We start from the raw sequence: 23,594 nt of genomic DNA, 5'->3' as shown, positions 1-23,594 counted from the left end.
TTGACTCGATCATCCTTAAAATATTTCAATCCTCAAACCACCTAAAATAACCATACAAATATGGGAAAAAGATTGTTCACCCGAAAAATATACTTTATGATATAATATGAGTGAAATGCAAGGTTTTAAGGCTAAAGGATTTGCTTAAAAAAAATATGCAAAAAGATGCACAAAATGCACCTAACAATGTTCGGCTTTAAAACCACCGTTTACATATCTTAGTCTAGAATCAAATACGAATTTGATTTCAAGTAGGAAAGAAGTGGTTAGATTGCTAATTGGAAAATTAATCTTCTTTGACCGTATCACACTTAGCGAGTCAATACTTGAGAATATTGCAACGTAATTTATGGATCTATTTTGTGTCCCCCAAAAATTTATCGACACTTTAAAAAAATGAGAAGCAAAGAGGATGGCGATCTCAATGGTGGAAGTGTTTCACACTTTAATATAACATTGTTGTGATAAAGCTTTGTGGGTTCATGTTATAAAAAGCATACACAGTGAGAATGGACATTACATTTCTAATATTCTGACTCATCGTTCGCACCCCCATTGGATTGATATCTTGCATTTTGCTAAACGAGTGAACGACAAAGGTGGCAATCTTCAATATTTTTGTGCTCGTGAGAGGGGGTGATGGTAAACATGTATCTTTAAGAATTTTATTTTGCGCCCATACGTTTTATGTTGTAGGTGCGAAAGAGCCTTCCTTTCTTTTTGGCATTGGCAGCGAGTGGAGTTCAAGTAGCAACAACTTGCAGGGATAATAAAGCGATACTAAATCATGACGTTCTACTAGCAAATAAGGCAGCTATATGCTTAATTAATTCTCTCTGTCCTGTACTAAAATAAGTCGATATGAAAACTCAAAACAGAAAAATTGGAAAAGTGAATCTCGCAAAGTGACATGAAACCTGGATCGATTTCTATGATTTAGCTATTGTGTGTATACCATGATGGAAAAGTGAATCTCGTAAATAAGTTTAAAGAACGAAAAAATTAGAAGGATAGGAATTTAACAAGAAAAGTTCACAGTTGACAAAGTTCATTAAAATAGACAACTTTTATTATAACTTCATAACTCATAACCCTCTACACCACAACCACCAAACTACTACTCTCTTCCTTACACCAAAACCCATAATCCTACATTCATCTCACCATTCTCGATCACCCTTAATCCACCTCTTCAATCTTGGGTCCAGCGCCACCACCGGTGGAAGGTCCGTCATCCTCCATACCTCCACCCATATCCGGCCCACCTGCACCGCCCTGATACATCTTTGCAATAATCGGATTACATATCCCTTCAAGCTCCTTCATCTTGTCCTCAAACTCATCAACCTCCGCCAGCTGGTTCCCATCCAACCAGTGGATCGCCTCCTCCACCGCATCCTCCACCTTCTTCCTGTCATCCGCCGCCAGCTTTGAGCTTATCTTCTCATCTTTAATAGTGTTCCTCATGTTATACGCATAGTTCTCCAACGTGTTCTTCGCTTCCACCTTCTTCTTGTGTTCTTCATCCTCCGCCTTATATTTCTCCGCTTCCTGCACCATCTTCTCTATCTCCTCCTTCGACAGTCTCCCTTTATCATTTGTAATCGTGATCTTGTTCTTCTGCCCTGTCGTTTTATCTTCAGCCGACACATTCAAAATCCCGTTAGCATCAATGTCGAAACAGACGGTGATCTGTGGAACACCACGAGGAGCAGGAGGGATCCCGGAAAGCTCGAATTTTCCGAGCAGGTTGTTGTCTTTAGTTCGTGTTCTTTCACCTTCGTAAACCTGAATCAAAACGCCTGGTTGATTATCCGAATAAGTAGAGAACACCTGCTCTTTCTTGGTCGGAATTGTGGTGTTTCTGGGTATCAACACCGTCATAACACCACCAGCGGTTTCAAGCCCTAGAGACAGAGGGGTGACATCGAGAAGAAGCAGATCCTGAACTTTTTCGTTTCCTTCGCCGCTTAAGATGGCGGCCTGAACTGCAGCACCATAAGCCACCGCTTCATCTGGGTTGATGCTCTTACAGAGATCTTTCCCGTTGAAGAAATCCTGCAACAGTTGTTGAACTTTAGGAATCCGGGTTGACCCACCCACGAGAACCACGTCGTGTACGTTGCTCTTATCCATCTTCGCGTCTCTCAAACACTTCTCGACTGGATCCATACACTTTCTGAACAAATCCATGTTCAATTCTTCGAATCTTGCACGGGTAATTGTCGAGTAGAAATCGATTCCTTCATATAGAGAATCAATTTCGATTGTGGTTTGAGCTGTTGATGAAAGAGTCCTCTTTGCTCTTTCACAAGCGGTTCTCAATCTCCTCAAAGCTCTTGCGTTCCCACTAATATCTTTCTTGTTCTTCCTCTTGAACTCCTGAACGAAGTGGTTAACCATCCTGTTATCGAAATCTTCCCCGCCCAAATGAGTATCTCCGGCAGTCGACTTCACCTCGAAAATGCCCTCTTCAATGGTGAGAAGAGAGACATCAAAAGTGCCACCACCCAAGTCAAAAATCAGCACGTTCTTCTCGCCAACACTTGAAGCCTTCTTGTCGAGCCCATAAGCAATGGCGGCTGCAGTTGGTTCGTTGATGATTCTCATGACGTTAAGACCAGAGATGACACCGGCGTCCTTGGTGGCCTGTCGCTGAGAGTCGTTGAAGTATGCAGGGACGGTGACCACCGCATTCTTGATTGTGATGCCTAGGTAGGCTTCAGCGATTTCTTTCATCTTGATTAAAACCATGGAGGAGATTTCTTCAGCAGAGAATTGCTTGTCTTCGCCCTTGTAGTTGACGACAATCATGGGTTTGTCTCCGGCGCCCGGGACGACTTTAAACGGCCAATGCTTCATGTCACTTTGCACCGATGGATCAGAGAATCTTCTCCCGATTAAACGCTTAGCATCTGCAGAGATTACAGTGAATTCATCGAATTAGACTTGAAAAACGCTCAAAATTAACAAAAAAATCCAGAAACCATTCAAAACTACCATCATCCACACTCCCTTCATAAAATAATTTATAAAAATAGCATCTTCAATGGACAATGGCATACTATTGAATAGAATTTGAAACATAGAGTTATTTCAATTTTCAACTTAAAATCACATATTAGAGATAATTCTTCAAGACATTAGCGAGAGAGAAAGAGAGCATACCGAAAACAGTATTTGTTGGATTCATGGCCACCTGATTCTTGGCGGCATCCCCGATAAGACGCTCGGTGTCCGTAAAAGCAACATAAGACGGCGTCGTCCTGTTTCCCTGATCATTAGCAATGATCTCCACACGATCATGCTGCCAAACACCGACGCATGAGTAAGTCGTTCCTAAATCAATACCAATCGCCGGACCTTCACCTTTCCCCGACATATTTCCGATCACCCACCAAAAAACAGATTGAATAGACGAATATTACACAGAAATAGTTTGCACGATATCACTGATAGCTTGTTTTTTCTCTTGATGAGGAGGAAGTATAGTAGATGGGTGGTTTTATAAAGGGTAAAGGTTGTATTTCCAGAATGTTCTTGCCTATTAAGATATGGCAATTGTCAAGTTCCTGGGGATGGAACGTGTTAGAGAAAGAAACAGTCGGTTTAAATTTGTTCAAACTTGTTTTTCTTTTTCCTCTTCTTTTCCGCCCTGGTTGCTTCCAGAGTCTTCTGTTTATCTATTTATTACAACAATTTTGTGCCATTTGTTTAGGTTAATTATTATTTACTTGCTTTTTATACATAGAGTAGTCATTTAAGTTTTTTAAATAATCAAAAAATTAAAACTCTTCCTAATCTCTATTCTAATAAAAGAATAGGTTGATTGTTCTTTTGTTATATGTTATCTTATTAGGCTTCATAATTAATGTTATTCACATTTCAATCTATTGATTATCCATTTCAAATTTCAAAATTTAAATTTTTCACTTTAATTACATTAAATTAAAATAAAATTAATACAAATTATAAAGGTCATGTACTTATTTAATCAACGATTATAATTTTATATAACTAAAAAATATCATTTAAATAATAATTTATTTAAAATACTTGATTAATAATTTTGAGTTTTTATTATGAAAATTTAATTAATTTTGTAATCGTGGTTCCCACGGGTTATAAACTAGTAAATAATAATAATTTTGCCACGTGGCAGTTTTTTCATTTGTTAGGTCAAATATCATTTTGTCATAATTTTAATATATTTATCTTTCATTTGTCATTTACTTCATTTTTTAATATATTATTAATTTACTTTCCATAAATTAAATATACCATAATGACTATATTAATTTTAAATTTCAAATTTCAATTTCTATTTTAAATAAATTTACAATTTAAACTTTTGTATTAAACATTTTGTTATAATTAACATGCTTAATACACAGGTTTAACAACAAAACACATCATTTTATTTTATTTTTTTGTATGTATTTTCTGTTTTTTTTCTAATAATTTTTACTTATTTCAAATTTCAAATTCAAATAAACTTTCCATTTAATCATTTATTTAATATGTTGTTTTAATCAACCTGTATAATATACGAGTCTCACAGTTAGTAAATAATATATAGTCTGGTTTGTTTTTTTTATGTCTGATCTATGACTTCTTCCCTTCAGGTGACGTTATACAAATGCCTAATTTATATGTTATGTATGAAACACCTGTACAGCCTTCCTTGTATAAAAATGACATTCTTTTACGAACCTTAAATGCCATGGCTAATTGGCTAGGCTCATCACAAAATCACAATCCATAAGCAAAATTGCAGACCGTACATTACTTGTACAAAAATGATTTTTTTCCATTTCCAAACCTTAAATACTATGGGCTCATGGTTAGGCCCATGACAAAATCGGAGTCTATAAGTAAGATTGCAGCCCATTAAGTGCCACATGCAATCTTAACGTGTATTTGGAAGAACCCTCTGTCAATTTGAACAACATGAAGCCCTTGGATATCAAAATATGAGAAACAAGTCTCATCAAATTATGAAAAAATAAATTTCATTCAAATATAGAAACAATATTTTATTCAATATAACATGTAACCCACCTCATTCAAATTTTGAAAAAAAATCTCATTAAACACCGATGAAGCTCATTCCAATCGAAGAACCTAAACAAATAAACACTACGCACCATATGGTGCTTCAAATCACTTGGTTTGAAAGACATATCAATATCTTCAAAAAATTATTGCTTAACCATGTTTTCTTGAATCAAAAGATGAACATACCAAAAGGGAGTGCAACCAAGACGGTTAGGTGGAAAATGAGCATACCTCATATTTACTGCTTCTAAAAGCGTTCTTAGTTCAGTTCCTGATTTTTAGGAGATAGGTCTAAAAAATAAAGTACAATGTGTTTATTACAAATAATACATGGGTGCTTGTTCCTAGACTTACAAGTGTCAATGTCGTTCATTGCATATGGTTATTTTAACATAAACATCACATCGATTGCTTTGTTAGTCGATACAAGGTTCGCATCGTCGCTAACGGTCATAATCAGCAACTAGGGATCGAATGCAATGAAAATTATAGTCGGGTAGACAAACCTACAATTATCAGTACAATCCCCAGTCACACAGTCTCTAGCGTTAGGACAATACATCAACTTGATGTTAAAAACATGTTCTTACACAATCATCACTCTAAAACATTATATATGCATAAACCATTGAGCTTTACTTATATCATTTGACCATCTCATGTTTAACAATTACATAAATCATTATATCACCTCAAGCAAGCAACACATTTATGGTTCCAACGATTTCCACGTATGTTACCTCACTAAATTTTGTTCATAGCAAGACCAACTCATCTTAATTTTTAAATAAGAATAATTTTGACCTTCTTCACATTCTCTTATATGTAGATGACATCATCCTCAACGACTCATCACAAGGATTTCTTAATTGCATCATCAATGCACATAGTCGAGAGATTTTAATGACCAATCTCAGGTCACTAATAGTGTCTCAATATTTCGGTCTCTTGATCTCGCCAAAGCATGTTTCTTCCTCAAATGAATAATGCAACCAATATTTTGAAACGTGAGAACATGATTTATTGCAATGTTAACAAAACTTCTATTGAAATTGACTGTAAACTAGCCTCTTCCGAGAACCAGTAGCCAGCTCAACCATGTACCATGATCTTGAAGGGGCACTACAATACTTGACTTTTACACGTCCGGAAATATCTTACCTCTCTACAATACTTGGAAGCTTACAATCAACAAAAAGCTCCCAAAAAATCATTGGTTTGTTGGAAAGCATTAGGTAAAAATTATAGTAGGAAATAAATGAGTCTAAAAAGAAGTTTAAGTGGGTCGCATGGCAAAAGATGGTTTCCCCTAAAAGTTTTGGAGATCATGAAATTGGATGCTTAAGGAACTTCAACTTAGCTCTTCTTTCTAAGCAATGGTGGAAATTAAAAACATAAACTCTTAGTTTATGGTCTTGTGTATTCCGTGCAATTCATAAGTATAACGGACATGATAAATGTTTATTGGCTGAAAAATTCATTCCCGGATTGTGTCTATATATAGCGAAGATTGAAGACGACAAGATGGAAGAGGGTGTTAACTTACTCGATCTCTTCCAAAGAAAAGTCAAAATTGGATCAAGTATAATGTCTTGGAAAGATGAGTGGAGCGTGTTGGAGGAATTAGGGTTTATGTTGGAGATCTGGATACCCCTTGGATCGTGTGAACGCTTTCCAAACTGATATTTCTACTTATGCCTGGGTTGCAAGAAAATTAACATAGGATAATCCAAGAGGATACTTATGAATATATGCATAGAAATCCTAAGCCAAATTGCTAGAAGGATTCTATGTTCATTTGAAGAAAAAAAAAAGCTAATGGTTTTTCGTGTGTCCCTTCTCAAAGAGAAGAGTTGTTTATTAATGTGTGTGTGTGTGTATATATATATATATATATATATATATATATATATATATATAGGGTGAGGTTCAATAGAGAACCATAATTAACCAATGAACCAATCTTTTTTCAACTTTTAGAACTTATTTTTTATCAAAAAAAAACTAAAAATACAGAAATTCATAACTTTTTATCCTTTTTCCATTGATATAAAATTCGATTTTTTTTACGTCAAATTCACAATATCAATCTTCGAAAATTCACAACATGAATCTTGATTCACACAATGAATCCGAAAAATATTTTTCACATTCACAATGTTAATATATGAATTTAGATATTTTTAGATTTTCTTTTTCGATAAAGAATAAGTTCTAAAAATTGAAAAAAAGATTTGGTTCCTCGAAGAACCCATAATTATGGTTCTCTATTGAACTTTTCCATATATATATATATATATATATATATATATATATATATATATATATATATATATATATATATATATATATATATATATATATATATATTAAAGATATGAAAGTTAGGAATATTAAATTTCCTAAGTGTTTGACAAGATTGGTCCCTAAGGTTATGTATGTTTGCTCTTCTTTTTTTGTCAATTTTGGTCCTCCAACTTATGTTGGTTTAAAAAACTACTTAAAACATTGACCCTTCACCTTTATGCTTTTGTTCACAAACAACCCTTTCACTTTCGTTTGAATTTTTTATAACCCTCGCCTTTTATTATATATTATTAGTACTAGTCTTTTGGCAGAAATAGTCCCACATTATTATTATTATTATTGTTACAGTAAACTTCCTAAGTGTTTGGCTAGATTGGTCCCTAAGGTTATGTATGTTTGCTCCTCCTTTTTTGTCAATTTTTTTCACTTTTGGTCCTCCAACTTATGTTGGTTTTAAAAAACTACTTACAACATTAACCCTTCACCTTTATGCTTTTGTTCACAAACAACCCTTTCACTTTCGTTTGAATTTTTAATAACCCTTGCCTTTTATTACATATTATTAGTATTTAGTCTTTCGGCAGAAATAGTCCTTCATTATTATTATTATTATCGTTACTCAAAATTACACGATTGGTCCCTATGGTTTACTAGATTTAACACATTGAGGATAACGATGGAAACAGAAATCACTCTTTTACTCCTAATCCGATTTTTTTTATTAATTTATATTTCTCTTTTTGGTCTTAAATTAATGCTTTATTTATTAGAAAATACTCACCCAATACCATAAAGCCGCCCACCAGCTGCTATCACCACCACCGCCGCCAAATTACATAAATGGTCCATATGGTTTACCGGTCGTCACAAATTCAGTCTCAACTACCTTAAAAGACCATTTCTTTATTTTTCTCATTTATTGCAAGAAATAATGATTTAGATTTCTTTACTTATATAATTAGATGACATTGTTTATCTTCCTTTAGTAGATTATCTCAATGCAATTCAACATGCTACTTTACTTTACAAAGCAATACATTCCGACCCCGGCAACGCCGGTGAATCTTTTCTAGTTTTTAATAAACAAGATTAGGGTTTGCCTCTTAGGGTTGGCCGTCATGGGTTGCTTTGGAAATAAGTCAGGGAAATCCGGATTTTAATGACGATTTAGGGTCCGGATTTTAATGACGATTTAGGGTCTGGATTTTAATGAGGATTTAGGGTTTCCAAAACTAATAAATTTCATTAGTTTTACCATAATCACATTCAAGAATTCGATTTTAGCAGGACCTTAGCCAGGGGCTCTGCTCCTTGGACCCCCACCAAATGGGTACTTCCCCTTTGGAAACCGCGGACCTAGGGGCGCTGCCCCCGGACCCCCGATTTGTCCTCGAACCAGCTTCTAATTCGATCTTATATATGCATGCACTCCGCACAAAACTGTACATATATTATAGTACAAATTAAGAAGCCTCTTGACTCACATGTTAGTTCCAATTACATAAAATGACTTGGTGACACTAAAATCACTAATAGAGCGGGGGACACCACTCTCAAGAACAAGTAGTTCCCAATGCCTATACTTAGTCAAGTTCCAGAAAAATTGTTGAACTTCAAAGAGGGTTAACACTTCAAATATTCAACTAAATTCTTGGATTTGGAATTCGAAAAATCCGTTGAGGAGAGTGGAACATCAGTTGGTTGCTTTGTTGTCCATTTTCGGAGGGACAAAAATGTTTTAGATATGTAGATGAAACATGGGTATGGACTTGGAAATTCCATAGGCACTTTTTATGTAAAATCACTAAAACTTTATGCATGCAAGAACCCACTGCATTTAGGTGGAACGGATGGTTATCAATTAAAGCCAATTGCTATATTTAACAATTTCTTTTAACCCAAATTCCGCTAGCCTTTGATTTTGCTCAATGAGGAGTAGTTTTACCTTCAAAATCTTGTCCATTCTTTAATATTATTGATGAAACAGCTGAATACGCTTTTCTTCTCTATTAAATACCACTTATAATTTGGTCTTCGACTCTTCAATTATTTGGTTCGAGCTGATTGCCTTAATGCAACTTTTCAAGCATTGTTGGAGGCTGCCACTGCCTCTTCTATCAAGACGAAAAAAAAAAAAAAATCGTATGCACGAATTTTTGGATTATTTGGAAGGCTAGAAATAAGGTTGTTTTTAGAGAGCCCAAGACAAGTCGTAGTAGATTGGCGGACGACATATAATTATGCTTATTTTTATGGATTTAGCATAGAGAAAAATAAATTAGTATTGATTTGATTGTTTGGGATTCACTTTCTTTTTCTGTATGTAAACTCGATATGTAAGTATAACTAATGAAATATAACAATGTATATCACTTTATCTTTTTGTATTTGATATATTTACCATTGAAATTTCAAATTGCCAGGTACTTGCCAAGTATTGTTCTGTACGCATTTTTCAAGACAATTGATTAATTTATTCTTTGTATAAGTTATTTTATTATGTATCGGATCATTTTTCGCGATTATTAATATACACTACAGTACACTTCTCTTTCTTAATTAGTATATTTTAACACTACATAACTTTTTCACAAGTACATACAGACGATATAGGTCCGCATTTAAGTGCCAGCAACAACTGAATCACTGATCGTTTGATTTTTTTGCAATTATAAAATGAAAATACTTGTCATAAAAAGTACTAAAACCCATCAGATTAGTTAAATGAATGATCAGTTGATTAACAACAAACGTCTTAAACGATAATTGATTTATCTTTTTTTTCTAATCTGCAATATTCCAATGCTATGGAATACGTACAGAATCCACAAACTCATTGACCAAACATATATGAAAACAAAAGTTACATTGAGTTCAATTGCGTGCAACCGATCAAAATTTGCATGCATGTTAGAGAAGAATTTGAACCATGTATCATCAACACTTGTCAAAATCAAGCAAAAAAGTCAAAGTATAGCCGGTCAACCGCACTTCCAGAAGAGCTCGATGTACAAGCAGTGGAAGCAAGACAAGTAGCAGTGCCTGAAGTTTCCATTCGTTCTTGCAGAATCCCAGTTGGGTGCAGAGGGAAAAGATCCAAAGTTTCTTGATAACTGTGGTTTCTGCGATGAACAATCTCATTTTGCTCTATGTTCATCGTGTTAATATTCCCTCCGGAAACAGAAACAAAGCTTTCCGGCCGGTGCTTCAGCATGAATCCGCCGTCATCCGGCGATTTTGACTTAGTGGCTCGTGGTGGTCGTCTCTTGCTGATGCTAGGTGATGCGACTTGTGGGTGCTGGGTATAGAACCCTAAATTGCTGGGTGGCATGTAACAGGTATCATATAGAACTGAAAACAACAAATGACAAATAATTATGCGAGTTTGAAATATTTTCCATAAAATGAATTTCATAAAACCAATATGTTAATTGAAACGTCAACATATAACTCATTCAAAGTCACGTATACTAATTCTAAAACAATGAAATATGCAAATTAATAAATTGAAATACGAACCGTTTGGCGACGGTGGTAGACGGAGGAATGGCTGATGACAGAGGCGATGGTGGTGGTGGTGGTGGCTATATTGCCGGAATAAAGACAGGTGATCTTGCTTTTCCTTTTGCCTTTGCCTAGCTTTGTGGTTTTGAAACCAATAAAACACATTTTTGCCTTCAATATGTCCATACGTCTGCAGCCTTCTGGTTATCTCTTGAATCTGCTCCGCCGTCGGTGTCCTTAGCCCTTGTCCATACAAAGTCTCCAGCATGCTTATCTGTTCCTTCGTCGGATTCCACCTGCAGGCAACCGGCGTTCCAGCTACTCCGCCTCCGGCTACCATCTCTTGTGTACCACTACAGCCGTCCATAATCGAAGAATAGGACTAAGTTACGAGGGAGTCAGAGAGAAAGGGATGTTTCGTGACTTTTTGCATGGGCTTTCAAACGACTACTATGTTCTTTTATAAAGAGGGAGTTGGATTTTGGAACATGGGATCATTTATGATAAAATTACATTTTACTCCCTTACGCTTCATATTCTTGAACTCTTTAGTCCCTTCCATTTTCATTTTCATGCTTTGGATTCAACTATTGTTTGGTTTGGTCTTTTATATATGTTTAAATTGCGATCTTTCATTAAACTTTTTTTTGAAAGGTTTAATCACACACAAGCATGGATAATACCTGATTTTGTCATAAGGCAGCATAATTAATAATTCAATAGTTGTAATATCTTTTGTTGTTTTTTTTAATGGTTTTAGGTGGTGTTACAAGGCTTGTTTTAAAGTGATTAAGGATTAAAATCATATAAACATGTAACGATATGGATTGTTAGTTTTTCATAAATAACTTTTGGAGCAAATCCTAATACCTTATCAATGTACCAACATCAAAGTGACATTATAGTGATCACTTGGAATTTAGCACTCCAAAATTTAATGGTACAAAATTTTGAATCTTACAAACTTAAACCTTAAGATGACATATGTCTTGATTACTCAGGGGGTCAAATGTGAAATTGTGAAATTAAAAGGGTAAGAAGTGTACATACACAATAAGCGACATTTTTAGCCTCCAAAGCTATGAAGAAACTAGAGCGAAAGATGTGAGTAGAGAGAGGGTATTGTTTTTGGTGCAGAACCAACTCTGAAAACATGGCAAGTAGAGGATAAACTCAGTGCAGGAGAAGTAAAAAGACGAAAATCTCCCTACATTAGGGTACAAGGGTGGGTTCTTGGGAATGAAAGAATAGAGAAAAGGAGGTAGGGGCATAAAGGGAAAGCTGACATTGGGAATTGAAGAAGATGGATCCGCCTGGAGCTATAAGAACACTGAGGACGAGGTGACTCTTTGGAGGTGGGATTAAGGAATCGTCACTCTCCATTTGTCACTTGTTCTTCCCATCAAATATTTTGATTCTCACCATCCTAAATTTTCCAAATATTCATCTTTTTGATTTTCAAAAAAATTATTTTAATATTTTTTTTATTTAGTTGTATGGATTAAGTTCGAGAATCTGGTTTTAGTTTTAGAGAGAGATTGGAAACACATACAGATTACAAAATATATTAACTTAAAAAAGTTTTAGTTTGATTAATTCATTAATTTTATGTGGGTATGTGTAGGGTGTTGATCTATGTATGATGATGATATTAATTGGGAAAGTTGCATATTATTATGGAAAAAGAAAGAAGCAATTAACTTGAATTTAGTGACGATAATCACTGTATTGTCATTGAGAATATAAAATTCCATTAAATAAATCATAATATGTGGTGCTTTGGTTCTTGTTGTTGTTTCCCATGCTTGGTCTGATGTTAATTGCTCTGTAATTTCTGGAGAAAATTTTAATTTATTAACTGAATTTCTACATTAGAAAAAAATAAATTGATTATTATCAATTGTCATCACGAAATTATATGTTAGTTATATATGTTGGGCTTTTTAGTTAAGACTTTAGAAGCACCTTAATAAATTTTGAATAATGGCCCATGAGGTTATGGTGCAAGTCCAGAAGTGTCTACGTTAAGATCATAATCTGTACATATTTGGTTATGATCGAGTAAATTTAGGTCATGTTTTATTTCATAAGGATCAAATTGGTAAAATAACATTGTAGCTTAAAATACAATGGATCAAATAAATCTAACAAGTCAAAATGGTTGGAAGTTGTCAAGTACGGAAAAAAAAAAAAAACATTGAACACATAAATGTCTGGGTTAATCGGTACGAAAAGTTGGTTGTTTTAATTCATTATATAACTCGTTAGTGTCCCTACAACGAGAGATTAGTGATTGAGATGTGGAATTCCATTGGAGTACTCTACTCTTCATGCCAAAAAACACGAGCCATATGTTGGACTCAATGACAAGTTGACAAAAGCTTCATGACCATTTATAGACGGTCTTCGCCAACTCCAACAGCAAATAACCCCTTTCCTTGTCCGTCAACCTGTCAACAACCATGCAATTTTTGTTTGCTTCAATGTAATATAAATTCGGAGACAAGATTTTAAATGATAACTCTCCATTTCATTTATTCCCTTATTTGGTGAATAATATTTTGACAAAACTATAGTAAATTAGAAATTTGAATACGTAGATATATTATGGCGAATACTTTCCTAAATATTGTAATTCAAAAAATATTTACCTAACACTTGTATATTTAAACTTAATTACCTTATAATTGTGCTTTTTAATTAAAAATAATAATAATAAACATAATACTCTCTTTTTCATGCATTTAACAATCATCTTTTCCTCACACATTTCACCTTCTAATATTTGCTTGCGGTTTTCTTACGTCGTTGCCAAAAAAGGTAAGCATAGCTATTTCTATGGTAATTAGTGGTTTAAATAAGTGTTTTTGTGGTCTTTTTATGATTATCGTGTTTAGTTCTTCCCCAATTTCTCAATGCTCTATTGTTTTGGGTTAATTGTTTTGTTAAATGTAACTATAGCATTTGAAGCATTCTTATGGCACACTTGGATGTGATGACACATTTGGATATGATGACACACTTTGATGTGATGACACGCTTGGATACGATGACATGCTTGGATACGGTGGTACATTTAGATGTGATGACATACTTGGATATGATGACACATTTGGATACGATGACACTCCACGAATATGATGACACTCTTTAGGATGGAGCATCTAACAGAAGACTAGAGTATTAGAGGAGGTGAAAATCACTAGAGGTGACACTCAATGTCACCTCGACAAGAAAATGGCACCTCGAAGAAATATAATGCACATGAAGTGCATGAAGTGACAGGAGGTGCCACTCAATGGCACCTCGAAGACATTCCATGCACAGGAGGTGCCACAAAATGATAAAATGTGCCACTAAGTGACAAGGTGTGTCATATAATGGCAACTGATGTGTCAGTGGTGGATTGTTGATGCCAATGCAATGTATCTAAAGGATGGAGGTTCTAGAAGCGTTTGCATGAAGCATTCTGATTTGTTGACACGTTTCATGGACATATAGATTAATGGGCTTGGCCCATTATGGTTTTAGGTCTAATCCCTAGTCATTTGAAAGTGTCTTTGTATCCTTAGTGATTAGGTCAAATTTCTATTGGTTGTAGTTATAATCTCTGTTTAAGAACTATGTGAATAAAGAATACTTCCCTCTTACCCGTGGACGTAGGTCACCTTGACCAAACCATATAAATATTGTGTCTTTATGTGCCTTTGGTTTTGTTTGTTATCCGCATTACTTCCTAACAAGGGACATTAGATCTTGGCAAGTGGCATCGAATTTGTTCTAATTCTTGACAAGTATCGTCTCGTTTCCCTAACAAGTGGTATTAGAGTTGCGGTTGATGTTCTGTTGGTTGAATATGCTATCTCACAAATTATATTTGCAGAAGTTCAATGGTTCGAGATTTCACTTCGTAGAAGGTGAAGATGAAGTCTCTTTTGGTTCAACAAGGATGTGCAATGGCACTGGAAGGACAAGCGATGTAACACCCTGTCCTGAATCGCTCCCAATTGGGGTGTGGATGACATAATTTGGATGATCTGGGTGTTCAGTTTGTGTTTTAGAGCCAAAGGGTATTTTGGTTAAGTGTCAGGTCGAATTTGATGGAAATTGGATTTTTATACAGGAAGATTTAAGGCGATCATAAGATGATTAAAGCATAGAGCTTCTCATTACCTCTTCGTGGATATAAGGATCGTCGAAATCGGGCTTAAAATGAAAAAGTTATGGTCTCCGGAAGAAATTAGGGTTTAAGGAAAAACCCTAGTACACAGGGCGTACATAGGTAGTGCACGGGGTGTACTAGTTTAAAAGTCATTATGTGTTGCATCCTCTGGTTTACGCTTAGTGTACTGCAAAGGGTTTAACGAGAATGCAAGGCCTCATATGTTGGGTGTACGAGGAGTACGTGAGTGTACAAAGGGATTTAATGAAAAACCTAATTTCGGGGTTGGACACTATATAATCATATTTATGGTCCATATTCAAGAAGTAGAAGCTTGGTGCAAGGTGGGGGTCAAGGAAGAGCTTATGTATCTTGATTATCTACTTCATTTCCAGTTTGTTTGAGGTAAAAAGCTATGAACTTGTTCATTAATGGCTTAGATCTATAGATATGAGTTTTGGTCCCTTTTTGGCTCCATGAATGAGATCTAGTGGTTTGGTGCCACTCCAGGAGCTATGAGTTGCCACTCTTAGTGTTTTTGAGGTTCAAGATTCATAAAGTTGACACCTTTAGGGTTTAGAATCTCCCATGCATGAGATTGTGTCCATTTGGTGGAAGTATGATGTTATACCTTGAAGTTAGGTTCTTTTGGGGCGTGTAAAGTCACAAAGTCAGTGACTTTATGGTTCTAGACACTTATTAGGACTCAGATATATGGTTTGGACTTACGGATTTAAGCATTAAGAAGCTTAATGTAAAGTTTGGCTTAATGGGTGAGTATGATGGGCGTACAAGTCTGTACGTTCAATGTACAAGCCAAATAGCGTGTACGCTTAGTGTACAGCTAAGTACACCCCACGTACTCAGCTGAGTGGGCCTCAGATTGTTGAGCTTTGATTTGGGCCTTTCTTGTGAGTCTTGATGCTTTGGGCCTTGTTGGGCCATCAGAATTCAAGTGTTTTGGGACTAGGAATGTTTTGGACATTGGTTTAAGGCCCATGATATGGTTTGTGCCCAATTTGGAAAATTGGGCCATAATTGGGCCTTTGGTAAATGATGAGATTTTGGGCTGTTGGATTGTTGGATTGGGACTTGGCTTTCGGCCAAGTTATGGAGAGGGTAAAAAAGTCTTTTACCCTAGTTGGACACTTAGTGTGGGTCAGATCTGATTATTGATGGATGACTATCTTGTGATTGATAACGTGGACATTGTTGCGGGCTAACAGTCAGAGATTCTTTCTGTGAGATTCGGCAGTGCGAGGTGAGTTTTCCTCACTGTAATTTTGGCTTGAAGGCACCAAGACCAGCCCATTAGATTGTTATCATGGTTTATCACATGTTGGTATATTGTAGCGATCTGTTAGATATGTATCCTAGTATGTAGGATGATGCTATGCTTAGTGATCTGTTAGATCTGCCTAATTGTCTATTGACTGGTTATATGCTTAGTTGTGTATATGTCGTCGTGATGTCGGTGGGTTGAGACTGTACTGCTTTGTGCTGTCAGTCAACAAACCTGGTAATGTTTATATCGATATGTTGTTATGGTTTACTAGGATTATATGTGTTTTAATATGGTATATGTTGATATGTGATGGTGTGTTGGGTTGAGGCGGTCCTACTGTGTGCTGAAGGCCAAGAGACCCAGGGCAGCCTAGATAGACTGCAGGCCAGAGGGGTGTACCAGTTAGGGATGAGCATAGGCGGGTACCCGCCTCATTTGGCGAGAACCGGAACCGGCGGTTCCTAGAAAGTTAGAACCGGAACCGGAACCGCTCAAGGCAGTTCTTTAATGTTTGGAACCAGTCTCGGAACTGGCGGTTCCGGTTCTGGGAGCAGGTAACCCGGTCACATTAATTTTGTTAACTTTTTTCGATAAAATTGCAATTTAGTTCAATCAAAATCAAATCAATTTGGACTAACGACGCACAAAATCGGACAAATATATTCTAAACCGGTCTAAGTAACACACATTTATATGAAATTATACACACACATACACACACACACACACACACACACACACATATATATATATATATATATATATATATATATATATATATATATATATATATATAGGCTTAGATTATTCTATTCAAAGTAATTATTGTGTTATTGTATGCATAAATGTGGGTCAATCAAATATAATTGAAAAATATCATCTTAATTAATTGCAAGGGTATTTTAGTCAATTGATATAGATTTAATAGAGGAAAATTGCATTTTTTAAAGAATCATAGATTCTATTAATTTTAAAAATCCGATTTTACGAATTATAATTCTTTTAATTCGGACATTCTGAGAGAATATGTTTATGGGTATATTCAAAAATAAAAATATTCTTGAACCTTAAATAATAAAAATATTCTTGAACCTATTTCTTGATCATGATTTTAAAAAATTATTGTAGAATAACAATTTTTTGAACAATCAATTGAAGAATAAAAACAAAAAATGTATTTCTTATAGAATACGAGTAACAATTGTTAAGAATTACATTTATTGTTAAAGAATAAAACTACAAAAACTTTCAAAACGCGTAAGAAAACATCAAAATGTCACAACGACACTAATACATTCTAAAAGAATAATGTTGCTTAGAATCACTTTCAATTTTGTGGTCCGTTCTTTAAGCATCAACTTCTGTGATTCCAACAGAATTGGAATTCGTCATTCCATTCCAACAGAATTGATAACTATTTGGAATTTGTGATTCCAGCAGATCATGAGGAAAAATTTGTGATTCCAACAGAATTGGAACTTATAGTCTTGTACAACCCCATTGGAAAATCAAACTGATCAGTTGGGTAGTGAATCAAGCCCTAAAATAAGCATAAGCAACAAATATCATTAACAAAATTAAACAAAATAAATAATCAAATTTCAATGAAACCTAACACTGTCTTTCAATTCACTAAACCAACCTAAAATTGAAACAAAACTCTTCCTTGTCCTTCTCAATTCTTTGAAACCTGCAAATGAAACAAATAAAAAAAGAATTTTATATCAGATATATTAAAATCCAAAAAAGCAAAACACAATTTGTTGAAAGGGGGAGGGTTAAGGTTGAAGCAATTCACTAGGGGCGCCCTAAAGAGTCACAAAGCAAATGCCTAACGTAATTACCAACCAAAATCTAAGATTAAAGAAGAGATCTTCCAAGTAAAATGACTAAATTGGTAACACAGAGCATTACATTCGAATTAGCAATACACCTTTTGATAGCAAAAGCAAATGCCTTAAGAATTAAGAGTTAAGTCGGAACTATATTGTTTACTAGTATATATGTGTTCTTTCATTGGACCTTTTTCAGATTATACTATACATCAAGTATTTGGATTTTTGAAGCCAGAAATGTGTCTGATACTAACAATTCTAAGCGGATCTAATCGAAGGTGCTAAAACAAAAAGTAAAATAGCAGAAAAGAATTGAACGACTAAAAGAAAGAAATGAAATCGAACCTTGTTATTGATCAGGGAAGAGGAACAAATGAACAAAAGAAACACGAATGAAGTAGACAAACTCCTCCAATGGCTCATCTTTCGAGCGGAGGGAAGAGGAATTCAGAGGCGAATCAGATGGCTCTATGAGGGAATTCCATCGTGGAGAAGAGGGAGAAGGGGTCATCAAGGCCGTCGATTCTTCCTAGGCCTCATTATTTTGTCATCGATAGCCACCGATCGGGAATGACAGCAACGATGGTTGATGATTCAGGGGGCATTTTGCTGATTTAGTCAACGGAAAGGATGAAGAATAATGGAAACGACGACGGGAAGGATCGGAAAAGCACCTCTAGTGCCTGGATTTTTTTAAGAAGGAGAAGGCAAAGGCGGTGGTGGCGAGGGGTTGTTTTCTACCACCTCTTGACTGGTCTGGTAGCAAAACATGCAGGGGAGGGGAAGGGTTGCCGATGGTAGGGCAAGGTTGAAAATGATAGGACAGAACACAAAGAGTCACCGAGCCAAAACACCCCTTTAATTAGTCATTGTGGTTTTAAAAAGCGGATAGAAAAAACCTAGGTAACTAAGTCAATGGTTACCATAATTATAGGCTATTATTTGTGAAAACTAATTATCAAATTACCTATTTACCGTTATTTATTTATTTATTTAATTATTTATTTTTATTTTAAATTTTTATTGGCCCACATTTATGCATACAATAACACAATACTTACTTTAAACACCTGAACCTAGCTCTCTCTCTCTCTCTCTCTCTCTCTATATATATATATATATATATATATATATATATATATATATATATATATATATATATATATGTATGTATATCAACTGGTTCCGGCGGGTAGCGGTTCCGAAAAAACGAGAACCGGAACCGGAACCGCTTAAGGCGGTTCCATAACTTCAGGAACCAAAACCGTAACCGCTTCAGGTGGTTCCAGTTCCAAAACTGACAGTTCCGAGGTGGTTCCAGTTCCAAAAGCGGGTACCCGATTCCGATGCTCATCCCTAGTACCAGTCAGGTCGAAGACCCAGAGAACATTCCAGATAGGTTGAAGGCCCGATGAGGCGGTCCAGTCATGCTGAAGGTTCTGTGAGCGGTCCAAATAGTCTGTAGTCCGGTGGGGCGTTCCAGTTAGGCTAAAGGCTCTGTATGCATGTTGTTTGTTGGTATATGTTATATGTTTGTGTGGTGGTATTTTTTGAGAACTCACTAAGCTTTGTGCTTACAGTTTCAGTTTATTGTTCAAGGTACTTCAGAGGACCGTGACAAGGCAAAGGCGTGACCGTACACATCCTTGGTTTTATGGATGAATGTATCTTGGGAGACTCTGATTTTAAATAATGTTTTGGAAATACTAATTTTGTAAACACTTTTATTAGTAAAAGGGTCGTTTTGAAAAGTTTAAATTTATTGAAATTTTTGGGATGTTACAAGCGAAACTACCAAAGGACATGGCGGCAGAAAGGAAGGTGGATATTCTGGAAAGAGCACATAGCATTATTCTATTGAGTTTGACAAACGAAGTACTAAGAGAGATCTTGGAGCAAACGAGTGTTGATGGGATCTGGGAGAAATTATGTGAAAAATATCAGAACAACTCTCTGAAGAACAGGTTGTATTAAAAGCAACGTTTGTATACTCCTAAAATGTATGAAAGTACCTAAGTGAAGGATCATCTTCACAACTTTAATATGATCATCTTAGATTTACCAAGTGTAAAAGTGCCATTCAACATCACCTTGATGTGTCGTCATGGCACTTCAATGATGTTCTATGCAGTGGATGTGCCGCAGAGTAATAAAAGGTGTCACTAAGTGACAAGGTGTGCCATGCAATGGTACTTGATGTGTCATTGATGGATTATTGATGCTAATGCGATGTATCTAAAGGATGAAGTTTCTAAAAGTGGTTGCATGGTGGATTGTGATTGGTTAACATCTTGCATGGGCCTATGGATTAATGGGCTTGGCCTATTATGGCTTTAGGTTTGATCCAAAGTCTATAAATAGGGATGCAAGCTAATCATTTGGAAGCGTGCATGTATCCTTGGTGAGCAGGTTGAATGTCTATTGGTTGTACTTGTAATCTCAGTTTGGTAACTTTATGAATAAAGAATACTCCCCTCCTGCCCGTGGATGAGGTCACCTCGACCGAAGCACGTAAATATTGTGTCTTTGTGTGCTTTTGGTTTCGTTTGTTATCCACATTACTGATGGGTTTTATACATAACAAATAATAATACGTGTGCATACAACCCTAATTGTTGGATCTATGTTTTCTCTATTAGACATACAATCATTAAACACAAATCTAGAAACCCTAGGAGGCATATACAAATTTCGGTACCGGTAAGTGGTCAGGGGATATATGTTTCGGGTATGTGTAAATTTGTTCAGGACGGATAGGTTTCTACGGTTCGAGATATGAAGTTGAGTCATAGTGGAAATGGTTTGGAGTGGTTTTTCCTTCATGGGAGTCGGACATCGAGTAGGGTTTTCGATTTCAAGCGTAACGGTTGGACACTCATGGGCTTAGAGCAAGTTGAGGTTCCTTCTTCGTTAGGGCTTGTGATTTTCGTTAATTTGGGTTCAATAATAGTAAGGGTGGATGGTTATCAGAGTGAAGTGACTTTCCTAGTCATCTTCGTGATTCATAGAGTTCAATCAGGATTGTTTGGTTCGGCAGAAGAGATAGTAAAGAATGATTTTGAGGACGAAATCTAATTTAAGCGGGGGAGAGTTGTAACACCCTATTTCGGGTCATTTCATAATTCGGGGCTGTGACGCGAAGATCAAGTATCATAAGCATTTGGGCTTTGGTAACGAGAGGTTTAGACCCATTTGGATATAGGCAATGTAGATTGTGTGATCCAAGAGTTCGGTTTGTGCTTTGGAGTCAACGGGTAAAATGGGAAAGTAGTGTTTAGACTTCTTTTATGAATTATAGATTTTAGTTCGACGTGTTTTGAGTCAAAAGTAATTTAATAGGGTTGCAGAGCTCCTTAATATCTTTCTGTGGGTATAAAGATCGTCGAAATCGGAGTTGAAACAAAGAAGTTATGACTTTTTGAAGTTTGGACAGTTTTAGGTTAAGCTGAGTACGCTGGGTATACAGGGGGGAGTACGTTGGGCATACTAGGGCATCCTGAGTACGCTGGGGATACCAGGAGTACGCTGGGCGTACACAATTAGTGCCCAAACCCTATTTTCCTGGTTTGAGTCCTATTTAAGCTCCTTAACTCCCTCAAAACAATTCCATTCTTAGTCTCTACCTCACCAACACCCTCCTATGAAACCCTAACCCTAGTTTGACCATTGTGAGATAAAAGAATGTGTTTTTGAGTGCTTTTTCAGTGTGCATGGTGCACCTTGAAGAAGAAGGAACTCTTTGGATAAGTGTTGGATGCATTCGAAATTGCAGATTCGGACTTTGTTTGCCTTGATATATCTTCTAGAGGCATAAAGTTTGAATCTTGATGATGCATTAGTTAGATCTAGCTAGTTTTGGATGTTATAAGCTTTTGGTCATTTTAGTGCATAAAGTCTAGATCTTGAAAGTTTGTGACCTTCTTATGGACAAAGTTGGAAACTTTATCCATCTATACATCATTGTGATTCAGATCTGAAAGTTGGAGACTTGGACTTAATGGATTAAGTTGAAAAAGATGCACTTTTTGGTCCCTTTGATACTTAAAGTCTAGATATTGGATCCATAAAAATGTGATATTGATCCTTCTATTCTTTCCATGAAAGTGTCATGATGTCTTAATGGATTAATAAGTTAAGGTTTTGGATTTTGGACCTTTTCTAGACATGGAAAGTCATAAAAGTGGAAACCTTATGACTTAGAATGATGTTGTGGGACTAGATCTAAGTGTTGGATGAAAGGGGTTAAGAGATTAAGCATTTATGGAAAAGTGCCTTTTGGCCAAGTATGTTGGGTGTACCTTTGGCTAGGTTGCATGTAGTTGTAAGGAGTCTCGTCCTTGGATGGTGAGTCCGCCATGCGTACGAGATGAGTATGTTGAGCGTACTCAGCCTGAAGTTGGACTAGTTGTCTTTAACTTCTGTTGATCGTGGACTTTTTGACAAACTTTGACCTTGGGTCAAACTTGAGGGTTGTGGGCTATTAAATAAGATTTTATCTGGTTTTGGTCAGGGTCGGCCTTACCTTTAAGTTTACTACGCAAGGGCTTAGGGCCCCAATTTCTAAGGGGCCCTATTTAACCCAATTCAGAAAATCTTGATTCGCCCCTTCTCCATTCGCGCACGCCACAAAAATCACCAGCCAAGTGAGAACCTGTTATTCTTCCTTCTCATTCTCTGATTCTCGATCCTGATTCTTGGCATAAACCAATATCAATTGATTATTGGTCGTTTCTTGTTTAGTCTATTCTCGATTATTCTTCTTCCTCTGATTCTCCGTTATTGATTGTTCAAAAATCAAAAGTCAAAACTAAAAACTTGAAGGTTTAACCCAACACTCTCTTTTCATTATATACGTCCACCGATATGAGCTACATAACCTTCTTCATGTTTTCAGTTTCTATAGATGATTTTATTCACCAAAATTTTCATTTTTATCATTTAAATGAGTCACAATGTGCTCCTATAAATGGGTCATTCCCAAAAGTCGATCTGATTGGGAAGGTATTGTTCTTGATTATGACTGGAAATCACTTGCCCCTCGTAAGTGTAAGCGTGCCTGGAAAAATCATTGGGAATTTAATGTTTTGCCTCTTGAATTTACTAGTGTCAACCAGTAAGGGACGTATGTAGTATGGTTTATTGAACCATTTTATTACCAAAAATGAGTGATAAATTAATGTGATTCAGGTACAATATATATTATTTGGATAATTTTGTAGTATTTTTATAATTCTTTATTTTCATCTTTTCATTTTCAGCTTTGAATTGGTCTGAATTCCATCTGGGACACCATTTTAGGTTTGCTTTCATAAAGATTTGATAGCAACTCAAGTACAAGAAACAAAAAAATTCCATCATCTAAAGGATTAGGATGTTTGAAAATTTTCTATGAACTTTTACATTCCCTCCAAAAACTTTCTATCTGAATTGTGGGTGATACTTT

At 35.8% G+C, this 23,594-nt stretch overlaps 2 protein-coding genes across 2 annotated transcripts; both read right to left on the bottom strand.

Moving 5' to 3' along the window:
- Positions 1-1,047: 1,047 nt before the first annotated feature.
- Positions 1,048-3,496, bottom strand: LOC145066125 (heat shock cognate 70 kDa protein 2-like). Its single transcript, XM_079013307.1, has 2 exons — positions 3,169-3,496; positions 1,048-2,915 (listed from the first exon to the last, which is right to left on the bottom strand). Exons 1-2 carry the CDS (start codon positions 3,380-3,382, stop codon positions 1,180-1,182), a joined length of 1,950 nt encoding a protein of 649 aa, XP_078869433.1. The 5' UTR covers positions 3,383-3,496; the 3' UTR covers positions 1,048-1,179.
- A 6,764-nt stretch (positions 3,497-10,260) lies between these two features.
- Positions 10,261-11,209, bottom strand: LOC145067300 (WUSCHEL-related homeobox 5-like). Its single transcript, XM_079014473.1, has 2 exons — positions 10,885-11,209; positions 10,261-10,716 (listed from the first exon to the last, which is right to left on the bottom strand). The coding sequence occupies exons 1-2, from the start codon at positions 11,207-11,209 to the stop codon at positions 10,319-10,321; spliced, it is 723 nt and encodes a 240-aa protein (XP_078870599.1). The 3' UTR covers positions 10,261-10,318.
- Positions 11,210-23,594: the final 12,385 nt, after the last annotated feature.

The sequence above is a fragment of the Lactuca serriola genome, chromosome 8 (assembly GCF_051521515.1).
Source record: "Lactuca serriola cultivar US96UC23 chromosome 8, Lser_US96UC23_V15, whole genome shotgun sequence".
Lineage (NCBI taxonomy): Eukaryota > Viridiplantae > Streptophyta > Magnoliopsida > Asterales > Asteraceae > Lactuca > Lactuca serriola.
The sequence above is the reverse complement of the archived record's forward strand: the minus strand, read 5'-3'. Positions and strand labels throughout refer to the sequence as shown.